General features: G+C 37.8%; 4 protein-coding genes and 2 pseudogenes across 5 annotated transcripts; 4 read left to right on the top strand and 2 right to left on the bottom strand.

The window, feature by feature from the left end:
• The first annotated feature begins 546 nt into the window (after positions 1 to 546).
• Positions 547 to 2,413, top strand: LOC121800549 (11-hydroxysugiol 20-monooxygenase-like). The gene is made up of 2 exons (XM_042200103.1): positions 547 to 1,482; positions 1,569 to 2,413. Exons 1-2 carry the CDS (start codon positions 568 to 570, stop codon positions 2,172 to 2,174), a joined length of 1,521 nt encoding a protein of 506 aa, XP_042056037.1. The 5' UTR covers positions 547 to 567; the 3' UTR covers positions 2,175 to 2,413.
• A 4,286-nt stretch (positions 2,414 to 6,699) lies between these two features.
• Positions 6,700 to 7,759, top strand: LOC121790847 (annotated as a pseudogene).
• A 399-nt stretch (positions 7,760 to 8,158) lies between these two features.
• LOC121805346 (probable carboxylesterase 9) lies at positions 8,159 to 11,874 on the top strand. Its single transcript, XM_042205159.1, has 2 exons — positions 8,159 to 8,636; positions 11,394 to 11,874. Exons 1-2 carry the CDS (start codon positions 8,182 to 8,184, stop codon positions 11,872 to 11,874), a joined length of 936 nt encoding a protein of 311 aa, XP_042061093.1. The 5' UTR covers positions 8,159 to 8,181.
• A 441-nt stretch (positions 11,875 to 12,315) lies between these two features.
• On the top strand, positions 12,316 to 13,889 carry LOC121752057 (nucleoside diphosphate kinase 1-like). Its single transcript, XM_042146941.1, has 3 exons — positions 12,316 to 12,538; positions 12,859 to 12,907; positions 13,372 to 13,889. Exons 1-3 carry the CDS (start codon positions 12,488 to 12,490, stop codon positions 13,716 to 13,718), a joined length of 447 nt encoding a protein of 148 aa, XP_042002875.1. The 5' UTR covers positions 12,316 to 12,487; the 3' UTR covers positions 13,719 to 13,889.
• An 18-nt stretch (positions 13,890 to 13,907) lies between these two features.
• On the bottom strand, positions 13,908 to 17,340 carry LOC121752044 (ELMO domain-containing protein A-like). 2 transcript variants are annotated; one of them, XM_042146933.1, is made up of 10 exons: positions 16,832 to 17,340; positions 16,625 to 16,707; positions 16,226 to 16,335; positions 15,935 to 16,003; positions 15,673 to 15,788; positions 15,517 to 15,571; positions 14,814 to 14,934; positions 14,641 to 14,688; positions 14,391 to 14,485; positions 13,908 to 14,175 (listed from the first exon to the last, which is right to left on the bottom strand). In XM_042146933.1, exons 2-10 carry the CDS (start codon positions 16,647 to 16,649, stop codon positions 14,074 to 14,076), a joined length of 741 nt encoding a protein of 246 aa, XP_042002867.1. In that variant the 5' UTR covers positions 16,650 to 16,707; positions 16,832 to 17,340; the 3' UTR covers positions 13,908 to 14,073. The 2 variants fall into 2 exon arrangements, with proteins under 2 accessions (XP_042002867.1, XP_042002861.1); XM_042146927.1 differs by lacking the exon at positions 16,625 to 16,707 and having other exon boundaries at positions 16,832 to 17,339.
• Positions 17,341 to 17,857: 517 nt separating this feature from the next.
• Positions 17,858 to 25,131, bottom strand: LOC121790758 (annotated as a pseudogene).
• Positions 25,132 to 25,226: the final 95 nt, after the last annotated feature.

The raw sequence follows: 25,226 nt of genomic DNA, 5'->3' as shown, positions 1-25,226 counted from the left end.
ACACCAATCTTTAGTCAACAACCTCAATCTCCATATAATTAGCTCATTCTCGAAATTCCCTTTAAGTTCCTTCTTCGGGAAGATAACTTTGTTTCCGAGCCACAAAATGGAGTATAAGATCACATAGAAGAGAGGAGCTCCATAACTTCTTGACAAACTTCTGAAAAGGTGTTCCCATCCAATGACAGGAAGCAAAGCACCATATCCCTGACCATAAATAATTTTGACTAAATTAATCATTTAATCCAATGCAGATTTTTTTAATAATGACAAGATGAGTGGTTAATCCAAAAAATTAGTCTTATGGGATAATTGTAAAAAAAAGTACTACTAGTAATTTAATTTTGAGAATTTGATCTATAAGTCAACCAAAAACAATAATTTAAATAATAATTTCCTTTATATACTTAGTCAATAGTTGAATAATACTAATAATGTGTATTTTTCTCAAGCACAATAGTTTCCTCTATAATATTCAAACCTAATTAAATTTTTATCAATTTCAAAACATGACCGGCATTGGTTAACCAAGCTCTATAAAATTCCAATCTCCTTGGAAAGATAGACATGCAAACAACCCAAAACAAAAAAAAAATGCAAGCTTCGGTTCTTGTTTCCCTTGCCTTGGTAGCCGCATGGCTCATCTACACAAGGTGGTCCGACTCGAGGCGGCAGCAGCGACACAAGTTCCCTCCGGGGCCGCCTTGTCTTCCGATCATCGGCAACATGCTACAACTCGGCCCAAACCCTCACAAGTCCCTCGCTAACCTCTCCAAAACATACGGCCCCTTGATGTTCCTCAAGCTCGGGAACCAATCCGTCGTCGTTGCCTCATCGCCCGAGACGGCTAAAGAAGTCCTTCAAAAACATGGCCACGTCTTCTTGACGCCCTTCACTCCCAACGCAGTGTGCGTGCACGGCCACGGCGACGTCTCGATGGCCATGCTCCCCGCCGCCTCAGACATATGGAAAAAGATCCGACGAATAGCCAGAGAGAAACTCTTCTCCAGTCAAGCTCTCCAAGCCACTCAGATTATCCGGCGAGAAAGGCTGCGGAAGCTCAACGACTATATCAACATGTGCAGCGGAGAGGGCCTCCCTATGAACGTCGGAGAAGCCACCTTCACCACCATGTCCAACCTCATGTTTGCTACCCTTTTCTCCATTGAAATCATCCAATACGGTGTTATAAACAAGAAATTCAAAGAGCATGTTAAGGCTATCACAAGGTATATGGGAGTTCCCAATGTTGCAGATTTCTTCCCCATCTTTGCTCCTTTGGATCCACAGGGGTTGAGACGGAAGCTCACTCATCACCTCGGGAGCTTGCTTGAGTTAGTCCAGAGCCTCATCGATCAGCGACTGCAGGAAAGAACGGCGTCGTCTTACCACAAGAAGAGTGATTTCCTTGAAACTCTCCTAGACCTCTCCCAAGGAAACGAGTATGATTTGAGCATTAAAGAGATCAAGCATTTGTTTGTGGTGAGAATAATATATGTTTACTCTTTTCTTTAACTTTTCCATGTTTACAAATCGTTATTCTAAAACACGAGTACTGCATATGTCAGGATTTAATTATTGCAGGATCAGAATCAAGTGCGGCCACGACAGAGTGGGCAATGGTGGAACTACTACTCCACCCCGACAAAATGGGAAAGTTGAAAGCAGAGCTGAAGAGTGTTATTGGAGAGAAAAGCATCGTGGAAGAATCAGATATCTCAAGACTCCCATACTTGCAAGCTACCATCAATGAAGTGTTCCGTCATCACCCTCCTGCGCCTCTCTTAGCTCCTCATGTTGCGGAAGATGAAGCGCGAGTCAATGACTATATAATACCCAAAAATGCTAAAATATTTGTCAATGTTTGGGCAATCATGAGAGATCCAAGCATCTGGAACGATCCGGAGAGCTTTGAGCCTGAACGATTTATAAATAACGACATAAATTTTGGAGGGCAGCATTTGGAGCTAATTCCATTTGGTTCAGGACGGAGAATATGCCCGGGCTTGCCACTAGCTAGCCGCATGTTGCACTGCATGGTGGCAACGATGTGTCACAACTTCGATTGGAAGCTTGAAAAAGGGGCAGAATCCAAAAAACTCCAAAGAGAAGATGTGTTTGGACTAGCACTGCAGAAGAAAACCCTTCTTAGAGCAATTCCCATCAAGGTTTAATAATTACTGTATGTCATATGGTGGGCTTGCATGTTTGATATGATATTAAAATTTAAAATAAATATGGAAGACATCCAGTTTTTGGATAGTCCTGATCAGATGAGACATTTAGTGTCTCTTATTACTAGATATACTGAATAAATTTGATCCTCTGCAGTGTATTAAAATACAGCATTTGCTGCTGTGCTTAAAACGCACAAAACAATAAATAAAACGCCAACTTATGGCTTTTCTTGTTATGGAGTAATATTATTTTTATTCTAAATTTGCTTTCTGTGTTATATGATATTTTTAATTGTATTATACTAGTATGAACTAAATAATCGTTACTTATTTGCTTTTGTAAATGATATTTTTAAGATTTATTGTGGATCACCTTTTCTATATAAACATTTTAAAATATTATAAAATAATTAAACTAGATTCATAAATTAGCATATATATATATATATATATATATATATATATATGGTCATGATCTATGGCAAACACCTCTTAACCATATAACTAGAGAACAAATCATAGCCACAAAATCAAGAAAATCAAGGGCTAGTATTAATACATGTAATTTTCTAATTTAAGGAGAAATTAATTCCCTCAATCACAAATTTACTCCACAATAACAAGGCGGGGGTATAATTGTCATTGCAGCCAAAATAATGTCATTGGCAAATTCACAAATTCAATTCGTTTGAGAACGAATTCTTCGTTGAGCTCCGAGAATCTGAGCAAGCGGAAGCAGGCGGCGGAGAAGAAGCCATACCGCGGGATTCAGATGCGCAAGTGGGGGAAATGGGTGGCGGAGATCAGGGAGCCCAACAAGCGCTCCAGAATCTGGCTGGGCTCCTACTCCTCCCACGTCGCCACCGCCAGCGCATACGACACCGCCGTCCCCTCCTCCGCGGCCCCACCGCCAGCCTCAACTTCCCCGACTGCGTCCCCGAGTACTGCCACCAGGACCTCTCCGCCGCCGCCATCAGGAAGAAGGCCACCGAGGATGTTGTACTGTACTGTAAATGCTTCAGAAAGAAGGGGATTATCTCATACGTGGCTAAGTTGTGTTGATGAATTGATAAAATGTGAAGTTTGGCAGTGCTTATATTGCTTGTATAATGTTTTGAGGCTCAAATCTTTGGTTGCTCATCCTCTCTGTAAAAAGCAAGTAATTTGCAGAATGAATAAGGAAGGGTACTTGTGGATGTGATTTTACTTCACTCTTTTGTGAACAGTAAAATCAAAATAAGAGTGATGTCTTTTGTGAACAAGAGTGAAGTAAAATCAGAGTAAGAGTGATGTGTTTTGTGAACAAGAGTGAAGTAAAATCAGAATAAGAGTGATGTGTTTTGTGAACAAGAGTGAAGTAAAATCAGAATAAGAGTGAAGTAAAATCAGAATAAGAGTGATGTGTTTTGTGAACAAGAGTGAAGTAAAATCAGAGTAAGAGTGATGTGTTTTGTGAACAAGAGTGAAGTAAAATCAGAATAAGAGTGATGTGTTTTGTGAACAAGAGTGAAGTAAAATCAGAATAAGAGTGAAGTAAAATCAGAATAAGAGTGATGTGTTTTGTGAACAAGAGTGAAGTAAAATCAGAGTAAGAGTGATGTGTTTTGTGAACAAGAGTGAAGTAAAATCAGAATAAGAGTGATGTGTTTTGTGAACAAGAGTGAAGTAAAATCAGAATAAGAGTGAAGTAAAATCAGAATAAGAGTGATGTTTTGTGAACAAGAGTGAAGTAAAATCAGAGTAAGAGTGATGTGTTTTGTGAACAAGAGTGAAGTAAAATCAGAGTAAGAGTGATGTGTTTTGTGAACAAGAGTGAAGTAAAATCAGAATAAGAGTGAAGTAAAATCAAAATAAGAGTGATGTGTTTTGTGAACAAGAGTGAAGTGAAATCAGAATAAGAGTGATGTGTTTTGTAAACAAGAGTGAAGTAAAATCACAGTAAGAGTGATGTGTTTTGTTAACAAGAGTGAAGTAAAATCATGCTAATAGTGATGTGTTTTGTTAACAACAGTGAAGTAAAATCATCAAAATTTTGTGTATTATTTCACATATTGATTTTTTTTATTTTACAGCAGCCTAATACAACAATATCGTAATCTATTTTCAGTTATACCATCAAATCAATAACAATAGCCAAGAAGATAATGAAAATTTAATAGATAAACCTATAAGTATTTAGTTTAACACAGCCAAAGCCCGAAGCAAAAAAACACATAGGAGCGAGTTTGTAATTAGTTTTCTATTAGTATCAAATCAAATCTCTAGTTTATAATAAGTATCAAATCTCTGCCGCAGCATCGTCAATGTGACGCGATTGGTGGGACATCATGAACTAGTTCATCTTCTCCTCCATTGCATCGCAGCAAAATTTCTATCCATTTTCATTCCTTGCTCATTTAATTCCTCCCTTATTGGCTACAGAATAATGGCTCCAAAGCGTGATCACCGCCGTGAAACGCCTCCACTTCGACGCCGCGGAGAAGATAAAAAAGAACGATCTCAGTAGCTCGTTTTTTCTGTTCTGGAGCAGAACATCAACAATCTCAATCTGGAAGAAAACGAATCGCGTATGAGCTAATGAATTTCATAATGTAATTTCCAAAAATACCCTTGGCCTATTTTATATTATTAAAATAAATAATATTTGTTCCATTAAGATGTGTGGCTGAGATTTGTTCTCTAGTTATACACTTAAAATTAGTTATATCTTGATCACTACCCTATATATATATATATCATATCAGAATTATAAGTATGATTTTTTTTATAATAATTTTATTTTACACCTTTTTATTTAATATTATCATTTTATTTTCGAAAATACTTTTTTTTTACAAATCAAAGCTAATGATTTTTTCACAGTAATAATTTCTCCTGCCATTATTAGAATCTATTATTAAAATATTATAGATGTCCTGTATAAGTTTTGAACCCATAATTAGAATTATACGCATATAAAAGGGGCTCGGTTATATCTAGAATAAAAAAGAATCTTACTCCATAACAAGGAAGCAAATTGTTAGCGTTTTGTTTATTATTTTGTGCGTTTTAAGCACAACAGCAAATGCTGTGTGTTTGATGCACTGCAGTCTGCAGAGGATCTGATTCCAAATGGGTGGTGTTTAATAATACGGCTTCTCTTCCAGCATGAATTCTTTCCTCTATGTTCAAGGTGGACCTGTGCAGCAGTTACGTTTCTTTTAATGGGCTTTTTGGATGTGGGCCTAGTTGGTAGATGGGCTTTTAAATATAAGTTTGATGAATTTGACTTAGAGGGCTCGGGGTGTTCGTTTAATTGATAAACCCAAGTTAGACCTTGGAATCACTTACATCGTTGCCAAAAGAAAAAAAAGAAGGATACGTTGATTTTTGTATGAAATACTGAAATCCATCCCAAGCTACTTGATAAGTACTGTTTTTTTACACAAAATTTAAGAAATTAATGTTTAAAAGTTAATAAAGAGATAGCAAAGTAAGATGGAGAAAGAAAAGCATGTTTGGTAGGCAGGGCCGGACCTGAGGGGGGCAAGTGGAGCGGCCGCCCTGGGCCCCCAAATTTGCAGGGCCCCTCCCTAGCCTCAGGTATATATATATATATATATATATATATATAGGGAGATGATCAAAATAAGTATGTGTTTAAATCCAGAAATGCAGACCAAATCTTGGCCCTAGGATTAGATGATCTAATGGTCAATAATTAACCAAAAACACGGAAGGTCATAATTAAGCAATTTTAGGTCATATTATAATATTTGGGTTTATTGTCATGCTAAGATCGTTTTAGGTCATGCTTTGTTAGCATGACCTAAAAATTACCTAATTATGACCTAAAAGTGACCTAATTATGATATTGTTCTGCGTTTCTGTATTTAAATCTAGTTTTGCATAGATCAAAACCCTATATATATATATATATATATATATATATGTAAACCCATATATCCTTTTCTACCTTTCTCTCTCTACAATTCGCTCCTCAACTAATTTTATGCTTTGGAATATCTCTCGCTCAAGAGTCATGTCGCCATGTCGTCGGTATGCAATTGAAATTTGATTTTTTCTTCATTCGATTCTCTTTTGATTTATTTGAGCTCGTTTGTGGAATTGTGGTCCTTTCCCCCGTTATTTGCACCGGCAAAACTCTTCTTTTTTGTTGTATTTTGATTTGTTTGATCGATCGCCTGGCTTTGGGGTATATTTTCACAGGATTGGGCGTAATCGACTGTTTATTTCTTCGATTGTTTGTTTATAACTGTTTATTTGTTTTCTCTTGTTATTTGTGTCAGCTATCCAGATTTTCTGTTTTGATATTGCTACTCATCCACCAATCGTGATCGTGAGCCTTCATCAAGCAGCTAGAAACACAAGTCACCAAGCAGCAAGGAACACAAGAAGTCAAGAATGTATGTAGACAGTAGACATGTAGTACTAGTACGTTCATGTCTTTTGGCTTCAACACCGATTGATTGATTAATTGATCTTGATCAGTTCTTTTTTTCTTCTAAATTTTAGCAAGATCATGTCAACAAGGAAGTATGCATCAGGTAGTGAAAAAAGGAAAAAGAGGAAGCGAGTAGATGAATTGATAGAATCGCAAAGAGGAGCTATGGACAGATTTTTTTCAAACAGAACAAGTACAGGCACGTCCAGAAACCACCCAGATGAGTTGGCGCTTATTGTTGTGGATGAGCAAACTAATCCTAATTTAGAAGATGAGGTCCCGATGCAGGATAATGATGACAACTATGTAAGTGATCATGACCAGCCTGCTACAGAACCTGCTAGTAGTCATGAACAATTTGTTTATACCACGGATATTTATGATCCAAGAAATTGGAATAGTCTTGATAACAAAGCTAGAGACATATTTGGAGAAGGGTCATATTAGAGAAGAAAATATCGTGTTCCCCAAGGATGGCAACGCAAGACATTTTTCATATGCCCACTACTCTAGGAAAATGAAAAATGGAGAGGTGTGTGACAGAAAATGGTTAGTTTATTCCAAGCATGTTGATAAAGTGTTCTGTTTTTGCTGTAAGATTTTCAACTCAAGAAGTTGCAAAAGTTCTTTGGCACATGATGGGTTTGGAGATTGGAAGCATATCATTGACAGACTGAAAGATCATGAAACTAGTGTGGAGCATATCACCAATATGAATACTTGGAATGAACTGAGAGCTAGAATGGGCAAAGATGAAACAATTGACAAAGAGATACAAAAAGAAATCAAGAGGGAGCAAGAACGCATAAGGCAAGTTTTATTAAGACTAGTTGCCATCGTGAAGTTTCTTGGTAAACGCAGCTTGGCTTTTAGAGGATCTAATGAGCAGCTTTATAATGATCAAACTGGTAATTTCTACGCTTGTGTTGAGATGATTGCAGAATTTGATCCTGTCATGCATGACCACCTTAGACGTATTCAAAACAAAGAGACTCGTTATCATTATTTGAGTCATAAAATTCAAGATGAGCTGATTTATCTTATGACTTCTAGCATTACGGACTCTATCATAAAGGTTGTTAAAGATGCCAAATATTTCTCTATTATCCTTGATTGGAAGGAAAAAATATATAAATAGGGCCTCAACTTTTAGTCTCGCCCCGGGTCTTTGGAACCTCAGGACCGGCGCTGTTGGTATGGTGCATGCATAACTCATCATCAAAAGTCATAGATACCTTTCACTTGTCTAATTATTTCATCATTGTCAACTATCCTTAATATTCTAAGAGTGGATATTCTTTACTACAATATATACTTCGAAACCAATCAAGATAATGGAGACCTATGTTTCTTTTTTAAATTCTATATTTAAAAGTCGTTACATTACCAATATTGTACTTAGAAACATAAAATAAAAGTAGGCTCGATTTTTAAGGAGAGCCTCAATAAGCTCCCTAGTTTTGAGGTAAACGCTAAAAGAAATTCCTAATAATGAATTTTTAAAAAAAAGTAGTGAGTTAATTGTTGAGGCAGGGAGAAAGAAAGGAGAGAGGAAAAATAATGTCAAAATTCGACCCGTACGATCACCTGAACGTGTCTCTGAATGAAGACGGGACACTGACTCGGTACATGAAGCTCCCGACCACCGCCCCCAACACCGACTCGAGCCAAGCCGTGCTGAGCAAGGACGTGACGCTCAACACCGACAAGAAGACGTGGATGCGCCTCTACCGCCCCTCCAATCTCCCCACCGCCACCCGCCTCCCCGTCATCCTCTACTTCCACCCCGGCGGCTGGATCCAGATGAGCGTCGCCGAGAGCCTCATCCACGAGTTCAGCAACCGCACTGCCGCCGAGGTCCCTTCCATTCTCGTCGCCGTCAACTTCCGCCTCGCCCCCGAGCACCGCCTTCCCGCCCAGTATGACGACGCCATGGACGCCGTCACCTGGGTCCAGAACCAGTCCACCCACCCTAACGGCGATCCCTGGATCAGAGACAACGCCGATCTCAATAGGTAAATGAGATTATTTGTCTTACTTGTTAGAACCGTCGACCGTATAATAGTAATTTGATATTGTCCCCAAGTTGGATAACATTTACTCCCTCCGTCCGCCATTAGGACTCTCATTCCTTGGCGGCACGGATTTTAAGTAATGTTAAGAAAAGTGAGTGAAAAAAAGTTAATGGAATAGTGGTCTCACTTGTATATATTAGTTTTAAATGAAATGTGAGTGGAATGAGTTAGGTGAGGTAGGACCCTATTACAATTTATGGTAAAAGTGAACCGGGACTCTTATTCACGGACGGACTAAAATGGAAAAACATGACTCTTATTCGCGGACGGAGGGAGTATATACGAAGCCAGGAATTTGTCGAGGCGGAAATATACGAAGAAATTTTAAGAATTTGAGGAGGTACATTTTGTGAAAAATTAAAAGAAATAAAATTTATGGATAGTAATATATATGAGGAGGGGTAATGCCCCACCTAAGCCTTATCCACCCATGTTTATATTATAACTTCCAAGTTCCCTTATCATCTGATATTGGATAGGTCCGTAATTCAATAAACCTTTCCTTAAATCATGATCACATCAGGAATATAGTCGATATATTAAGACATTATGGGCCCAATTTGAACTTGAGTAGTCCTAGGCCCAACTTGAACTTGGGTCATCTAGGGCCTGACCCAAACAACCTGGCTCTAGTACTATTTGTTAGGATTCTCGGTTGCACATTAGTTTAACTAGTATTAGCCCGTGCGATGCACGAATCGATTTAATTTCACTATAGTAAATTCATATTTTGAATTAATTAAAATCAGATATAACTATATTATCAAAGTATTAAAAATCAGAAACATGTAAAACAATTTAAATATACTATTTAATACATGTGCGATGCACACATTTTAAATTTACTTAATATTAATCAAAATTTATAAAAATAAATTAATATCTACAACACAAAAAATAAAAATAAATAATGCGTAGAGCAAATAAATATTGTTCATAGATTGTTGAAACAAAAACAATTCCCCAATCACAAAATAATCGAGAGAATGAATTGAGGATGAAAGCAAACATAATTAATACACACATAGAAAAAAAATCATCTTAATAGAAAACTAATTTTGTATTAAAAAATAGTGTTAAAACTTAAATAAATAAAAAAACAACCTTAGCCCCACTACACTTAAAAATACTACTACTACTACTACTTTACCCTAAACTTATTGTTTTATGCGTCTAATTTTGTTCTCCATTTCTACAGTGCTGGTCTTCTTCCTCATGAAGTAGTACTAAGTTTTTTTCACTTCCTTCTACTATTCACTATACCATTTTTAAAAAATGAATCTATCATACAAAAATGGAAAACTCGGTAGAACCATTCATCTTGTTTTCCTTGAATGTGACTTTCGTTCTTTCTTTTTTAATGGATTTGAGGTGAAGTTGTGAATTTTAATCCTGAAATAGAAAAGTGTGTAAAATTTTAAGATCATTGAAATCATAATAGTGGTGTAATTGAAGGAAGGAACCATAGACTCTATTAACAGTAATGTGTTATAAAATAATCAACAACAAAAAAATACATTGCATAGAATCATGGAAAATTAGAGGTGATATTGTTAATTTAGGATGCAACAAATCATATGAATAGATCACCGGAGAAAAAACAATTCTTCAATCACAAAATAATTTAGAGAATGAATTGAGGGTTCAAAGCAAACATTATTAATACACAAATGAAAAAAAAATCATCATGTTAAAAACTAAATTCATGTTAAAACAACAGTGATGCAGAATTCGAACAATACCTAAATTCGGATTAGATTTCCGCAAAAAGTTTAACGAAGAATATAGTGGAAAAAAGGTAAGAACATGTGGATTGTAAACTACCAAATGTCATATGTTTATAAAAAATATAACCCTCTTCCAAAACCTTCCACTTTATAAGGGAAAAAAAAACGTTTTTAACTTCCCAAAATTTTGCACCTTAAATATGAAAAATTAATTGGTGTTTAAGGCTTCATAAAGACACATAAATTATTCCCCCAATATCTTGTACTGTAAAAAATATACATAAAGTTAAGTCAATAATAATTTGATCAAAATATTCAATTTCTATAATAAGTGGCATCATATTGCTTTGGTGCTAATAATAGTAATTGATAATTATATATACTAATTAACTATGAGTGATGGCCATTAACTCGATCCACCATGTAATGTAACGTTAAAAAACGCACAAAAAATTAAATCGACAATAATTTGATAGATCAAAATATTTAATTTCTAGAGATGAACGATCATTACAGCCCAAGAGAGTGGATTTGAAGATACAAACTGCCGGATGAATTTAAAATTGTGCTTACCGAAATTTAATGAGTTCAAGTGAAAGATTTAATAGTTTTTCTTAATTGCGTTTACCTCTCTTGCACAAAACTTTTATTCAAAAAGTCATAAAACTTGCCTTTTATATATGTATAGATATTGTCCGTTTTAGACCAAGTATACATTAGTTTGATATTGTCTGTTTTGAGTAAACTCCTACAAAAATTAATTTTTAGGTCACTTCCAAAAGACTCGAAGCTATTTAGCATTGGACAACACTTATATATAGTTACCCTTACTATCTAATATGAAATGAGTTTGCAACCAAAATTACTTTGATTAAACTAGTACTACTAGTAAAAGTTAAATGAGGTATAATTATTTGTAAATAGTAGATGAAAAAGGAAATAATAAAACGATTATTCTGCAATGTTATAGATGCTATCTCTATGGCGCGAGCTGCGGCGCGAACATCGTGTACAACACGGCGCTGCGGCTGCCGGAGATGAAGCCCCAGCCGCTGAAGATCGCGGGGACGATCCTGAACCAGCTGTTCATCGGAGGGAAGAAGCGGACGAAGAGCGAGCTGAAACTGGCAACGGATCCGTACTTCCCTCTGCCGGTGATCGACCTGCTGTGGGAGCTGGCGCTGCCGGTGGGGACGGACCGGGACCACCGGTTCTGCAACCCGCTGGTGGACGCGGCGATGAAGGGGAAGGTGAAGAGTTTGGGGAAGTGTTTGGTGATCGGGTTCGGGGGCGACCCGTTGGTGGACCGACAGCAGGAGCTGGTGCAGATGCTGGTGGAGCGTGGGGTGCAGGTGGAGGCGCGTTTCGACGACGTCGGATTCCACAACATTGATCTCATTGATAACCGGAGGGCTATGGCCATTCTTACTTTTATTAAGGAATTCGTATGATTTTTATTTTTATTTTTATTTTTTACATGTGACCGACCATCATTCACTTTTTATACGGAATCCAGTTTTATTTTGTGTACTGCGACTTTCCAATTTATTGATTTTGTAACAATCTTTCTTTTTAATTAACAGTACGATTTAATGATGTTTTTTTGTTACATTTTAAAAATAAAAAGATACTCCCTATTTCAGGTCTGAGTCATGTCGTGTTTGGATTTGGTTTAGTGTCATTGCTTCTTTTTTTCTTTATTTTTATTCTTGTAGTAATAAAAGTCACATTATTTTCTAAACGGAAAATTTGGAGAATTAGTAAAGAGGGTGAAAGACTAATTAAAGAGAAAAGTTAGGGTCCAAATTGTAATTCGTCTCTTTAAGGAAAAGAAAATCTGGTGGAGTACGCAAAAAACACTTGTTAAAGAGGCCCACAACGAAAAAGAGAAGCCAAAAAAAAGAAAAAAAAGGGGGGGGAAATTCTGAATCAATAAATTTGGTTGATTACTAGGGTTTGTGGATGCTGTTTTGGCGTGTGTGTTTGTATATATAGCCCGCCCCTATCAACCTCACTCTGCTGAAACCTTTCAACTAGCTATACCACTTCGCCGCCTTAGCAAAAATGGAGCAGACTTTCATCATGATCAAGCCTGATGGTGTTCAGAGAAATCTGGTTCGTTAATTATTCAAGCAAAATTTATCTTGTTTTCATATCGAATTTGAAATCTGTTTAGTGGTATCTTAGTTGCTTTAATCACTCTAGATGAACTTTCACGTATTCACTGTGTTCTGCTGGGTGTATAGATAGGGTGAGCATCCATGAAATTGTTGTAAAATTTTAGGAGTATTTCTTTTTTATGTGATAGAATATAAAAAAGTTAAATTATATTGATTGGCTGAATTTGAAGATATGTAATAGATCCTGTAGATTCTTGCAACGATTTGGTAGAAGATTCCAGAATTTAAAACTTATTAGTGTATGTTTGTGTTCAGGTCGGTGAGATCATTGGCAGATTTGAGAAGAAAGGTTTCACTTTGAAAGGTACTCATTTATTTTATGTTCGTTGCTTTCATGATTGTGTTTACTTGGAATTAGGTGCAAGCTACTGCCTTTTACGCACATGTTACCTGCTTGTTTATTTTTCAGTCATTTCGAAGTTGAGATAATTGCTCACTTATGTGATACTACTAACTATTACTGTTGCTATTTTAAGCTGCGATTATGCCCTAACTGTTTTGATTTCTTCTACCTGAATGGAGAGAATGACAATGGTTTGAGGCAAAATGCTTATTTTGGTTGTACTTTCACTTCCTAATCAGTTGATGCATAATTAGGGAACTATTCTAGTGGAAAACTTTGAATGTTTTAAAAATGTTTCAGTTTTATGTAATTTTGTTCTCTATTGTATTTTCGGTTATGTTATAGTAGTAATTAAGTTTTGAGTTCTGTGGTTTTACATCATTTTATTTGATAGTTGAATAACTTTTGGCTTTCCCCCTATTCAGGTCTTAAACTAATCACTGTGGATAGTGATTTTGCTGAGAGGCACTATGCTGATTTGTCGGCCAAGCCCTTCTTCAATGGACTGGTGGAGTACATTGTCTCTGGACCTGTTGTTGCTATGGTTTGGGAAGGCAAGAATGTTGTGGCCACCGGCAGGAAGATAATCGGTGCCACCAACCCAGCTGAGTCTGCTCCGGGTACCATCCGTGGTGATTACGCTGTTGATATTGGCAGGAATGTGATTCATGGCAGTGATGCTGTTGAGAGTGCGAGGAAGGAGATTGCTCTCTGGTTCCCTGAGGGAATTGCTGAATGGAGGAGCAGCGCACACCACTGGATCTACGAGTAAATGTCCTGGCTTCAACTTGAGTTGTTAGAACATCGGATTTGCAAGTTTGTTTCCCTTGCCATTGGTGGCTTCACATTGTGATTTTGGATTTTGAATTTGAGTATGTTTGTCTTGCCATTTTGCTATTAACATTTAAAATGTCTAATGAATGTTATTAAGCTTTTTTAGAAATTGAAAAGATCCCCAGTCTTGTATGACCACCAAAAAATATTGGGGCACAATATCACTCGTAATGATAATCAACAAATACATATCCTCTTCAAGTGAAAAAAACAATCGATTTGCTACTCAAAAACAAGTTAGGGCTAACTTGATTTTGCGCATTCATTCAAAACCACAATAGCTACCTATTCCACTACAGACTAAGCAGTTTATAAGAGGGCAAGTCTTGTAGGTGCCTGATGCCTTCTCGAAGAAGCTCACTTTCTAGTTGACGACGAGTAGATTTCATCACATCCTGAGTGTATGACGAAACAAAGTTATTTGATGATGGAAGATTAAGTGATATTGATGAATAATTTATCAGAAAAACCCAAGTAGAAGAAGGCTCATACAAGCAAGATCTACATCCATAATAATTTAAATGAAAAATATGAAAAGTTCATGGAGCCTATTTGTACTTGCATATAGTAACTATTTTTAATCAGCTCAGACATGCTAGTCAAAACTTACATTGAAATCCATGTAAGAAGCACGCATGCTAAGCCACTGACGGTCCATTAGCTTGAATGTTATACAATATAGAAGGTCAAATGCTGATTCATTTTCTGTAGAGCAAAACAATCAAAGTGTTCACCAGTAACAAGAAATATTCAGCAAAGACTGTATATTTCTCTACCCACACGAAAAGAAGCACGAATGAAATGTGTCCTCACGCACAAAATGAGGCTCTCTCTAGGTGAGAATGAAGGGAAAGCATTACCTTCAAGAAACTTCAAGAAGGCTGCTCCCACAAGTGTTCTTGGCTTATCTGCAAAGATGTGGAAAAACTAGAACTGATAAACCAAAGCTAATACTTTCATCCCTTTTTTATTTATTACAATTTGGAGAGTTCAGCATATTCATTTATCTATTTGTCACATTAAACAAACTCACATGCTTCAAGATCAAGCATCTGAATAAGCATGAATGTGATGTTGACCCCAGCTACAGCAAATGGGTATTCCCACACTGCTCGATTACCTTCCTTTTTGCTAAGAAGGTCCTGGAAAGATTTCTACAGAAGAACATTTGGTAAGTACAAGAAAAAAGTCTCAGATACCTATCAAGGAATACATGTACTACATCAGCAATGAATAAGGTAAAATATGGATAAAGACAATGGTCTCATATGCATCAACAAGTCAAATCAATTTAGTCCTACAAGGGACATGAAACCATCTCCATGTTCAGTTACAGCCATGCATTCTCATACTATTGGAGATATGTAGTCCTAAATCCAGCTAAAGCATCAAAATCATGGATCAAAGAAAACTTGAATATAAAAGAAATTGATATTTCCCTTGAAACATAATAGACTTTTAAATGTTAATGTTTATTTAGAATGGCAACCAATTTAAGTTGGATAGAGAGAGAGAATTCAAGATTTGAATTCAGATATATGAATACCAGCCAGTAATTGAAGACTTGAAGATGTTTAGCAGGCCTAATAAATCGATTGCAACTCTCTCACATTTACATAGAGAATATGTAACCATCTTGATACTAAGAACTAAGTGCCTGCACAAGAATATGCATCTAGACGCATGTATGTGCACTGACTGCTGTTGGAAATAAAGTGTGGAGTGAGTGAGTATACCGGAAAGTTCCTTGCAAAATACAACAAATTTTCCAGTGATATGAAACCGCCGCCCCTATCATAACATGCCACATGTGAGTTCCATGCAATGATATGACATAAAAACCAAAGATTTGAAAAGATGAAAAATGGAATGCAAAATATTCAACGCTATACCGAAAATCTGTCGTTGGATCTTTTCCCTGCCAACCCATTTCCTTCCACTGATCGGAAATTAAACTTTGTAGCTCCTCTTCAGGAAATGAAGCATGCCACAATGCCAACAAAGCTTCCTATCAATATGGTAAAAGAAAATATTATCAAGCATATGCAGATTTTTGTGTTCATATAAAGCTTAACAAGAAGAAGGCTCCTAATGAACCCCATAACTATGTTACCAACATTTATCTGTACTCTGTAGTAGCTTTATGAAATATACCTGATGTTCGGGGATAGAACTATCATAGGGAACATCTAACCGGCTTTGCAGCCTATCTAGGCACTCTTCCTGAAAAATTATGTAGTACAATCATCAGGTATCTATGCATGAAGCAAGCAGCAACCTGTAAAGAGGATTGTTTTTTGCTTCTCTACAGAAAATAAACCCAAAACCGAAATCAACATCCTGTATCAATCATACACATATTCACTACGCCTCAAAACATCATAAAATATAGTGTCCAACATGCATTAAATAATTTCTTTTGATGATTCAGCTGAGCATTATAACCTGCATTGGTGTCAAATCAAATGACGGACGAGCATCACTATCTCTTATCTGAACACAAACACATGAGAGTCCTCTGCCAAGCCATGCAGCTGATCCTGTGACAACCTCCGCTGTAGCAAAAGAATAGCATACATACAGATTAACAAGCCAACTCTATTTGAAGAATACAGCTAGAGATAATTACGTCCACAATCTCATGGTAAATTATGAATATAGTACATCAAATATCACATTGTCAAATAAACGATACAAATATTGTGATGTTTTCTGCATAAAGCACATTTTCAACATAACTGTGTAAAACTGTAAACTTTCCATAGATCAAACATCAAAATAACAGCTAGACATGTGCATTCAACAAAGGCTAATAGCAAACTAATCCAAAACAAGAAAACTAACCAAAAATCTCAAAGCAAGTAGGCATAACTTGAGGCAATTGTTTTCAATTCACAGATCCAGGATCTCCACACAATCACCGCAGACTTGCATACAGAACCATAGGAATAAGCAAATTCGAATTGAAAGGATGAAGGCAGACAATAAAGGTAGGTTGACAATGGAGATTGAGAAAGCGTAAAATTAGAGAGAGAGAGAGAGAGAGTATACGAGGAGTGGAATGGTAGGCGCTTCCGCGACCAAGGCCGTTCGACATTCTCCTGACCGCCACAAAGGATTCTCCTCCTCGGCCTCTACCATCCATTCCCCGGGTGTTGCTAGGACGTATTCAATCGCGATGGAATTCGATTTAAGGCGCGGAATTTGGGAATCGAAATCACATCGGGAGAAATGTGGAACGAATCCGACGCCGTTAATTGAAACATCACCTAACAAGGAACGGTAGATATTTTAGGGTTGCCAATTTCCAAGATCCGCCACAAAATCAGCTCAATCAAAGGAAACGAATATCCCCTCTCTGTCCATATGCATGGGGACATTTAGTATATACATTGAAATTGTGATTTGTGTGTGTATATACAGACAAACAGGATAACATTCGTTATCGTATTTCTCTCACATTCCCTACTTAGCAATGAATTTTCTCTCTATCCAAAAAAGGAGATTCTGTTTCTGCTGATTCAGTTTTCTTGTGTTTGGGTGGCCACACACACAAACTGATTGATGGCCATTCATATCAACTCTCATTTCATAGTTACACTCTTTTACTATATCTATTTTTACATAGTCAATCAAACATAGCTATACATATATTATTTCATTCTAAAAATGGTGACCGTATATGGAGATCAAATACACAGACATTACTCATGCAATAAATACATGTCAAAACATAAAAAAAATCATCAGTGTCAAATTTGACGAAATTTTACAAAACCATAAATTTGTAATGATCATTAAATCGAGCATACTTCAACTTATATAGATGTAACATTTTAACCAAGTTGAACATAATTGGAAAAAAAAAACTAAACTTGCTTTGATTTGTAAATAATGTCTGAAAATTTCAAAATCGAGAGCAAAATTTATGTTTGGAGTAATATGGACAAAACGAGGGTGAATTCACTGTGGAAAATAATATACTGAAAATCTGAAATAGAATCAAACTTATAACTTCCCATAGATTACAAATACTATAGTGTTTTATTGAATCAAATACAGTTGTTGCAGACAAAACAAAAGAAAAGGATAGATAAACACAGACCACTATGACTCTGAGAGAAATGATACAGTGGAACTAACTAAATCTGTCATATTCAGAAACAAAACTGAGTAACAAAAATATCCAGAGAATGACATAAAAGGCAGTAACATTTGACATACTACTACCTTTTAACTATGGAAAAACACAGCATGGGGATTAGAGGACATCACAGGAGACTTGACATAAATATACATTTTACATTTTTATGAGTGCAATTCTTTCAACTTTTCAACACAAGAAAACCAGGTCATTTGTCGCCTAAGGTGGGGAACTGCCCTGGATCTTCGATGGCAGGTGCCCTCCCTGTGCTCGTCTCACTGCCTCCGCCATAACCACCACCTCTAGGACCACCACGTCCACGGCCAGGATTGTAGAACTTCTCACCATCAGCTGGCTTCAGGAACTCATTGATGCTCACAGACTGAAAAATACAAAATTAAAATTATCAGAAAACAGCAAAAATATGACTTCAGAGTCTCCCGCGTTGAAAACTATCCTCAGCAAAGTGGAGTTCCATTCATAAACAACTTCATGCGTATATTTGTGCTTCCATCAAACAACTTGAGTGATATTTTGAGCTGGTTACGAAAAAACAACAGATTTTGAATTGTTCATCAGAATTCAATGTGGGTATAACCATCAACACTGCAGTAGAAGCCAGAAATGAACTTGTGCGGTCGATCCAGTACAAGATATTGTACGAATGGACAAATGTTTTAAGTACGAAACAGACCTTTTTGGCTCTCTCTTCTTTCTCAGATAACTCCTTCCTTTTGTCCTTCTCAGAGCCCTACACAAGTGTAAATTCAAAATTGAGTTAGAAATCAAACATAAATGAATTAGAAATGAACGTGACAAGTATGACTTCATTCTCTCAGAAGTGCAAGTCAATTACCAGTTTGATGAAAATATCATCAGCAGCTTTCTTGTTCGAAAGTTGTTGCATGGACTCAAACTCTTTAGCATCGACCTTCCTGCTGTCAGTTTTAAGGTCCTGCTGAGCCTTTCGTTTCTCCTCCAGAATCTTCTCATATTCTTCCACTGTCATCTCCTATCGTTTAGATATTAAATCTCTTTGTCAAATTAATGGTGAGCTTTGAATGAAATCAATTAATAAGTAAATAACTAAGTTTTAGATAGGTAGATATAGTGAGTTGACTAAATACTAAACTCTACCTGCTTTAACAGAATATTTGCATAATAGATTGAAATTTAAAAATGCATATCAGAACCAGATCATTCGATTTGTCAAAATGAAGAATGACAAAAATAAAAGTTCTCAGAGCATCCACAATGGGGCGCCCTAAAGTCCGCCCTATAAGGCGCCCTATGCTTCGCCACATCAGCATTCTATCCTCCTATCCTTCCACCTGCAGTGGGACGCCCTAAAGTCCGCTCTATTGTTTTCACTACTATTTTGGTAATTATTTTTTTATGTTTTCAAATATGTCATGCAAAATTATAAAAAAACACTACGATTAAAGGGAAATCCTACATTACTAATTAAATTTTTTTTTACAAGAGTTAGAAATAAAAAACAAGTTCACTAAATCCTACATTACTAATCCTTCATTCCCAGCTTGCGGCGCAGATCATCGATCATCCACTTGAGGTATTCGGCTTTGCCCGGGTCCTCGCACTGCATGAGGGCGTGGTGCGTGTCCAACAACGTCCTCCGGTTGGCGGCCGCCACCAACTCCGCGTAGGCATGTCCCGCGGCCGAAGTCGGGGCCGGGGTCGGGGTCGCGGCCTGTGAGGATGTCGCCTTCTCCTTGCCCTTGTTCTTGGCAGCCGTGGCGCCAATGGGAAACCGGGAGGACATCGGTGTGCCGGAACTCTCATCTTCGTACATCGGTTGGTTGAGGTCCATCGGAGGTGCGCCGCTGTCGCTACTCGTATAATCACCGGCGGCGGTTTTCTTCGTCCTCTTCGCCGCAGCCGATAGGGGCATAATCCCTCCTTAGAACTTCTGCTTATCCTTCAAGAAGAGCCAGGAGTTGTAATGCTTGAAATCGCCGTACAATGAAATGTACGACGCAAACGCTTTATCGCGCACATTAGTCAAACTCTCGCCGCTGCCCTGCCCCACTGTGGATGCCCTCATAAGAATTTTATTCTGACACTATGGAACGGAGGGAGTACAAAATAATCTCTCCCTTTACCTCAGGTTCCTTCTCTTCGACGTCAGTTTGGGAAACTTCCTCTACCTCCATCAGCTGCAGCAGGAGCATTCTCTTCAGAGGGCCTTTCTACATCCTCCACTTTCTCACCTTCACTCACAACCCCTCAGACACACTACATAATAATAGTCATTAGAGAATCACCCAATACAATATGACAACTTCATTAGTTGAGTATAATGGAATAATGCAGCAAAACTCACTTGACTGGCCCATCGGTCTGAGTTCCCCAGTTTCCACGGCCAGCTCCGTCCCTCTTTGACTCATATCTGGACAGATATTTAACTTAGCATGCTGTAGTAATATAATCCAAACAAAAATGTCAAATTACTACTATGCCAACAGAGAAAATAATGTACGCATAACCAATTTCGCTGCGACGATCTAACGGCCTACGAGGGCAATCGCCTTCTCCCACATCTTCGTTGCTGAAACCACCTCTGCGGACACCTCGGAAAGACCCACGAGGTCCACCATAGCCACCGCGTCTTTCATTAGTCTGTCTAGTATCAGCATCATCAGATGCACCTTGACCAACAGATAATTCTCTGCTTCCATAAGAATTGTTGTTCTGATTCATAGCCACCAATTGCAAGGAAAGGCTGCAACTTTTTGTTGGAAACGTGAGAATTTAGAAGGGTCTCAAAGCCTTTCATTGTCTTAAGTCTTTTGGCTTTTCAACTTAAGATAACCTCTAAGTGGTTTATGAGGATCCTTAATCCAAGATTTTTGAAGTGGTCTCTCCTATCCTATAAATAGGTGGGTTTGAGAGATGAACAATATACCAACAAAATCATTCTCTATTCTCTGGAGCTCTCTACATCCTAGTTCGCATATAGGAGCATTGCATAGCTCGATTCTCGGAACTTCATCAAGTTCGCCGGTGCCTAGCGGGTTTGAGGTGCTTCTATATGCTAGGAGGAAGTCGTTTTATCTTTGGGGACAATACGTCATTCCGTGCCCACTAGCCGGGGCGTAATTTGTCTTGCGGAAAGAGGGCTTCCCTCGACTGGACTTATAGTTTGGTTTGTTTTATTATTTCCGTTGTAATTTCCAATCCTCTTATTGTTGTTATTTTCCTTCGATTGTAATAGTTAGAGTACCACCTGTACACGGCTTGGGAATTTTATCTCATTGTTTCTAACAATCGCAAGACAACTTATTGTACTCTTCTAAGACAGGGTTATATCAATCGAAGTTGGAGGAAACATGAGCTCCAAAGTTGGAATGAAGAAACGAACAGTCACAATGTTCATGTGCTATGAAATGGTTAATTCGTTGAGTTCTATTCTCTTGAGAATTGTGTTTATCGTTTGTCAATTGACAAGCAAGACCAATTTAGACTTGGTAGTAATAATTGAGATGCATGTGGTGTTGAATATACCAATCCACATATGGTTCAATATAATTGTGTACTTATTGTTGGAGACAATATTGTGCAAATTATTGAACGTGTTGTATAAACAACAAAGATCACGAAGTGGTCGCAATGGTCTCCGACGTGGACCATGGTAATAATCCAAATGAATGGTTTGTTGATACGGGTCCCACATGTCATGTGTGCTCTGAGAGAAGCGTTTTTTCTACTTACAAATCTGTTCGAGGTAGAAAAGTACGCATGGGAAACCTAGCTTCTTCTAAGGTGGTTGGTGTGGGTAATGTGTTCCTAAAATTAGGATCTGGAAAGATTCTTAACCTCAAGGATGGACTGCATGTCCCAGACATCCGAAATAATTTAGTATCAGGCTCACTTCTAGTAAATCATGGATTTTCATTAGAATTTGAGTGCGAAAAGGTTATACTGACCAAGAATGGAAAATTCATAGGTGAAGGCCACCTAGTGAATGGTCTTTTTGAGCAGAATGTTACTGTCATTCACCGTGGAAAAGGAATAAGCAATAAGGAAGATGATGCATCCTCTTATTTGATTGAGAGCGCTGATTTATGGCATAATAGATTGGGACATGTAAATCTAAATGCTATAAAAAGATTAGTAAAACTTAATTTACTAAAAGTTGATAAGTTTAACTCACAAGAAAGATGTGAAGTGTGTGTTGAAGCCAAAATGGCTAAGCTGCTGTTCCATTCTGGCAAGAAGCAATCAATAGTGAAATTGAATCAATTATGAGAAATAACACATGAGTGTTAGTAGACTTGCCAGAAGGCTGTAAGGCCTTAGGGTGCAAGTGGATCCTGAGAAGGAAATATAAAACTGATGGTACTATTGAAAAGTACAAAGCTCGCCTAGTTGTAAAAGGCTTTAAGCAGCAAGAACGATATGACTTCTTCGACACATATTCACCTGTTACAAGAATCATTTCTATTCGGGTGCTTCTTGCAATTGTTGCTATGCACAATCTTGAGATTCACCAAATGGATGTGAAAACTGCATTTCTGAATGGTAAATTGGAGGAAGAAATTTATATGGAGAAACCTGAAGGGTTTATAGTACCTGACCAACAAAGGAAGGTATGCAAACTAGTGAGGTCTCTATATGGATTAAAACAAGCGTCTTTGCAATGACACTTGAAGTTTGACAATGCGATGTTGTCAAATGGGTTCACTATCAATGAGTGTGATAAGTGTGTTTACATTAAGAACACATATAACGGTTTTGTTATTGTGTGTCTTTATGTAGATGATATGTTGATTATGGGCAGCAATAGCCACATTATCAACGAGATCAAAAATATGTTGAAGAAAAATTTTGACATGAAAGATATGAGTCTAGTTGATGTGATTCTCGGAATCAAGATTAAAAGGAATCATGAGGGAATTGATTTGACACAATCTCATTACATTGAGAAAGTGCTTAAGAAGTTTCACTCGTTTGATTGTGCGCCAGCTAAGACTCCATTGGAACCCAACGTGCATTTGAGTAAGCATACGGGTGAGCCTCTAGCTCAAGAAGAATATGCAAGGATCATAGGGAGTTTGATGTTTATCACAAACTGCATCCGACCAGATCTTGCGTCTACGGTGAATAAGCTGAGCCGATATACGAGCAACCCAAGTAAGGAACATTGGAAAGCTCTGCGTAGGGTTTTGAGATACATGAAGTATACTCTTAACCTTGAGCTACAATATACAAACTATCCCTAAGTACTTGAAGGGTATTGTGATGCAAATTGGATCTCTGATTCAAAAGACTCGTTTTCGACGAGTGGGTATGTGTTCACTGTGGGGGGTGGAGCTGTTTCATGGAAGTAAAAAAAACAGACGTGTATAGCTCGATCCATCATGGAATCTGAGTTTATCGCTTTAGACAAAGCAGGGGAAGAAGCCAAGTGGCTTAGAAATTTCCTAGAAGATATTCCATGTTGGAAGAAGCCAGTGCCGACAGTAGTGATACACTATGATAGCCAAGCAGCTATAGGGAGTGCACATAGTGGCTTGTACAATGGTAAGTCTCTACATATTCGTCGGCGACATAATACCGTAAGACAGTTGATCACAAGCGGTGTTATCGCAGTTGACTATGTAAGGTCAGTGGATAATTTAGCGGATCCGCTAACGAAAGGTTTAAACCGTGATCAAATGCATAAATTGCTAAAAGAGATGGGACTGAAAACCACATCTTAAAAGATGATTATAGTGGTAACCCAACCATACGATTGGAGATCCCATGGGCTTGGTTCAATGGGAAAACGAAGCTATATGACTCTAGCTGTAACACTCGGAAGATTTTTTATCTTCGTCCATTCTTTAGAAAGCATTGAGTGTTGTAACTTGCATTTGGTAAGAGGTTAAGTTTTGACTTTTAATGATTCTTAGAAACCTCAGGAGGTGAGTATGACAAGATACCTGTAAAAGAATCACCTATGTAAGTGAAGAAGTGTGGGCCGCTTCAACATGTGAATCACTTATGAATCCAAAGTAGTGTTCCACGGCCAGTAAAGGACACAAACGTGAGAACTGTTGAGTTTGTAAATAATATTATGTCAATATTATTGTCTCTGTATACACCAATGAGGAATTGTTCAAGGCATCATGTCCACCAGGCCACTGGTATGCCCGATAGTGTTGACTATGGAAAGTTCAAAGCCCCAAGCTACTATTCCAAATGCAATATTGTTTCTTGAGGATTGAGCAAAGAGTCTGCATGCATGCATGCATGTCGTGTGTTGGTTTGAGCTGGCAGTGCTCTAACCAATGTGGGGGATTGTTGGAACCGTGAGAATTTAGAAGGGTCTCATCATTGTCTTAAGTCTTTTGGCTTTTCAACTTAAGGTAACCTCCAAGTGGTTTATGAGGATCCTTAATGCCAAGACTTTTGAAGTGGTCTCTCATATCCCTACAAATAGGTGGGTTTGAGAGATGAACAATACACCAACAAAATCATTCTCTCTTCTCTCTAGCTCTCTACATCCTAGTTCGCATATATGAGCCTTGCATAGCTCGATTCTCGAAACTCCATCAAGTTCGCCGGTGCCTAGCGGGTTTAAGGTGCTTCTACATGCTAGGAGGAAGTCGTTTTATCTTCGGGGACAATATTTCATTCTGTGACCACTAGCCGGGGCGTAATTTGTCTTGCGGAAAGAAGGCTTCCCTCGACTCGACTTATAGTTTGGTTTGTTTTATTATTTCCGTTGTAATTTCCATTCCTCTTATTGTTGTTATTTTCCTTCGATTGTAATAGTTAGAGTACCGCCTGTACACGGCTTGGGAATTTTATCCCATTGTTTCTAACAGTTTTGTCTGATAGAAACATACTGTATTAAACAACATTATAAAGGTATTTTACTAATTCACCATATAAATTAAAGCAAAGCAAATAAATTAGAGGTCTGACCAGCCTGAACAGGTTGGAGAGGCTTCGTGGGAAACTTGGACTGCGGCGGCTGGTTGACTGCGGCTTTCTTGGAGTCAATCTTGTGCTGCTGAGCAGCTAAAAGTAGTGATGGGTCCTCAGCATCATCGTCACCCAACAAATCGAAGGTATTTGCTGTTGCCATTTCTACAGATTGTAAAACCACTAGTCCCGATCACTCATGGTTTGCCAATACCAATAGAAATGAGAGAGAAACAAAATGTGAAGGAAGGTTGATAGAAAGGGTTTTGATGAGTTTGTTTGTGAATCAATACTGAGGAGTTTGTGGACCACTGCTACAAGAACGTCCAAGGGCAATAAATCACTCAAAACGAGTACTCCGTATATTTC

This window comes from Salvia splendens, chromosome 1, assembly GCF_004379255.2.
Source record: "Salvia splendens isolate huo1 chromosome 1, SspV2, whole genome shotgun sequence".
Lineage (NCBI taxonomy): Eukaryota > Viridiplantae > Streptophyta > Magnoliopsida > Lamiales > Lamiaceae > Salvia > Salvia splendens.
Note: the sequence above shows the minus strand (reverse complement) of the source record. Positions and strands in the feature narration are given on the sequence as shown.

Bases quoted from the DNA above. Each gene is read 5' to 3' on its own strand.
- LOC121800549 (XM_042200103.1), top strand. From the start codon at position 568: ATGCAAACAACCCAAAACAAAAAAAAAATGCAAGCTTCGGTTCTTGTT. The intron at 1,483-1,568 runs GTGAGAATAATA...TGCATATGTCAG, and splicing joins AGATCAAGCATTTGTTTGTG to GATTTAATTATTGCAGGATC.
- LOC121805346 (XM_042205159.1), top strand. From the start codon at position 8,182: ATGTCAAAATTCGACCCGTACGATCACCTGAACGTGTCTCTGAATGAA. The intron at 8,637-11,393 runs GTAAATGAGATT...GCAATGTTATAG, and splicing joins GACAACGCCGATCTCAATAG to ATGCTATCTCTATGGCGCGA.
- LOC121752057 (XM_042146941.1), top strand. From the start codon at position 12,488: ATGGAGCAGACTTTCATCATGATCAAGCCTGATGGTGTTCAGAGAAAT. The intron at 12,539-12,858 runs GTTCGTTAATTA...GTTTGTGTTCAG, and splicing joins ATGGTGTTCAGAGAAATCTG to GTCGGTGAGATCATTGGCAG. The intron at 12,908-13,371 runs GTACTCATTTAT...CCCCCTATTCAG, and splicing joins GAAAGGTTTCACTTTGAAAG to GTCTTAAACTAATCACTGTG.
- LOC121752044 (XM_042146927.1), bottom strand. From the start codon at position 16,925: ATGGATGGTAGAGGCCGAGGAGGAGAATCCTTTGTGGCGGTCAGGAGA. The intron at 15,572-15,672 runs GTATAGCGTTGA...ATGTTATGATAG, and splicing joins GATCCAACGACAGATTTTCG to GGGCGGCGGTTTCATATCAC. The intron at 14,689-14,813 runs GTGAGTTTGTTT...ACATCTTTGCAG, and splicing joins GATGCTTGATCTTGAAGCAT to ATAAGCCAAGAACACTTGTG.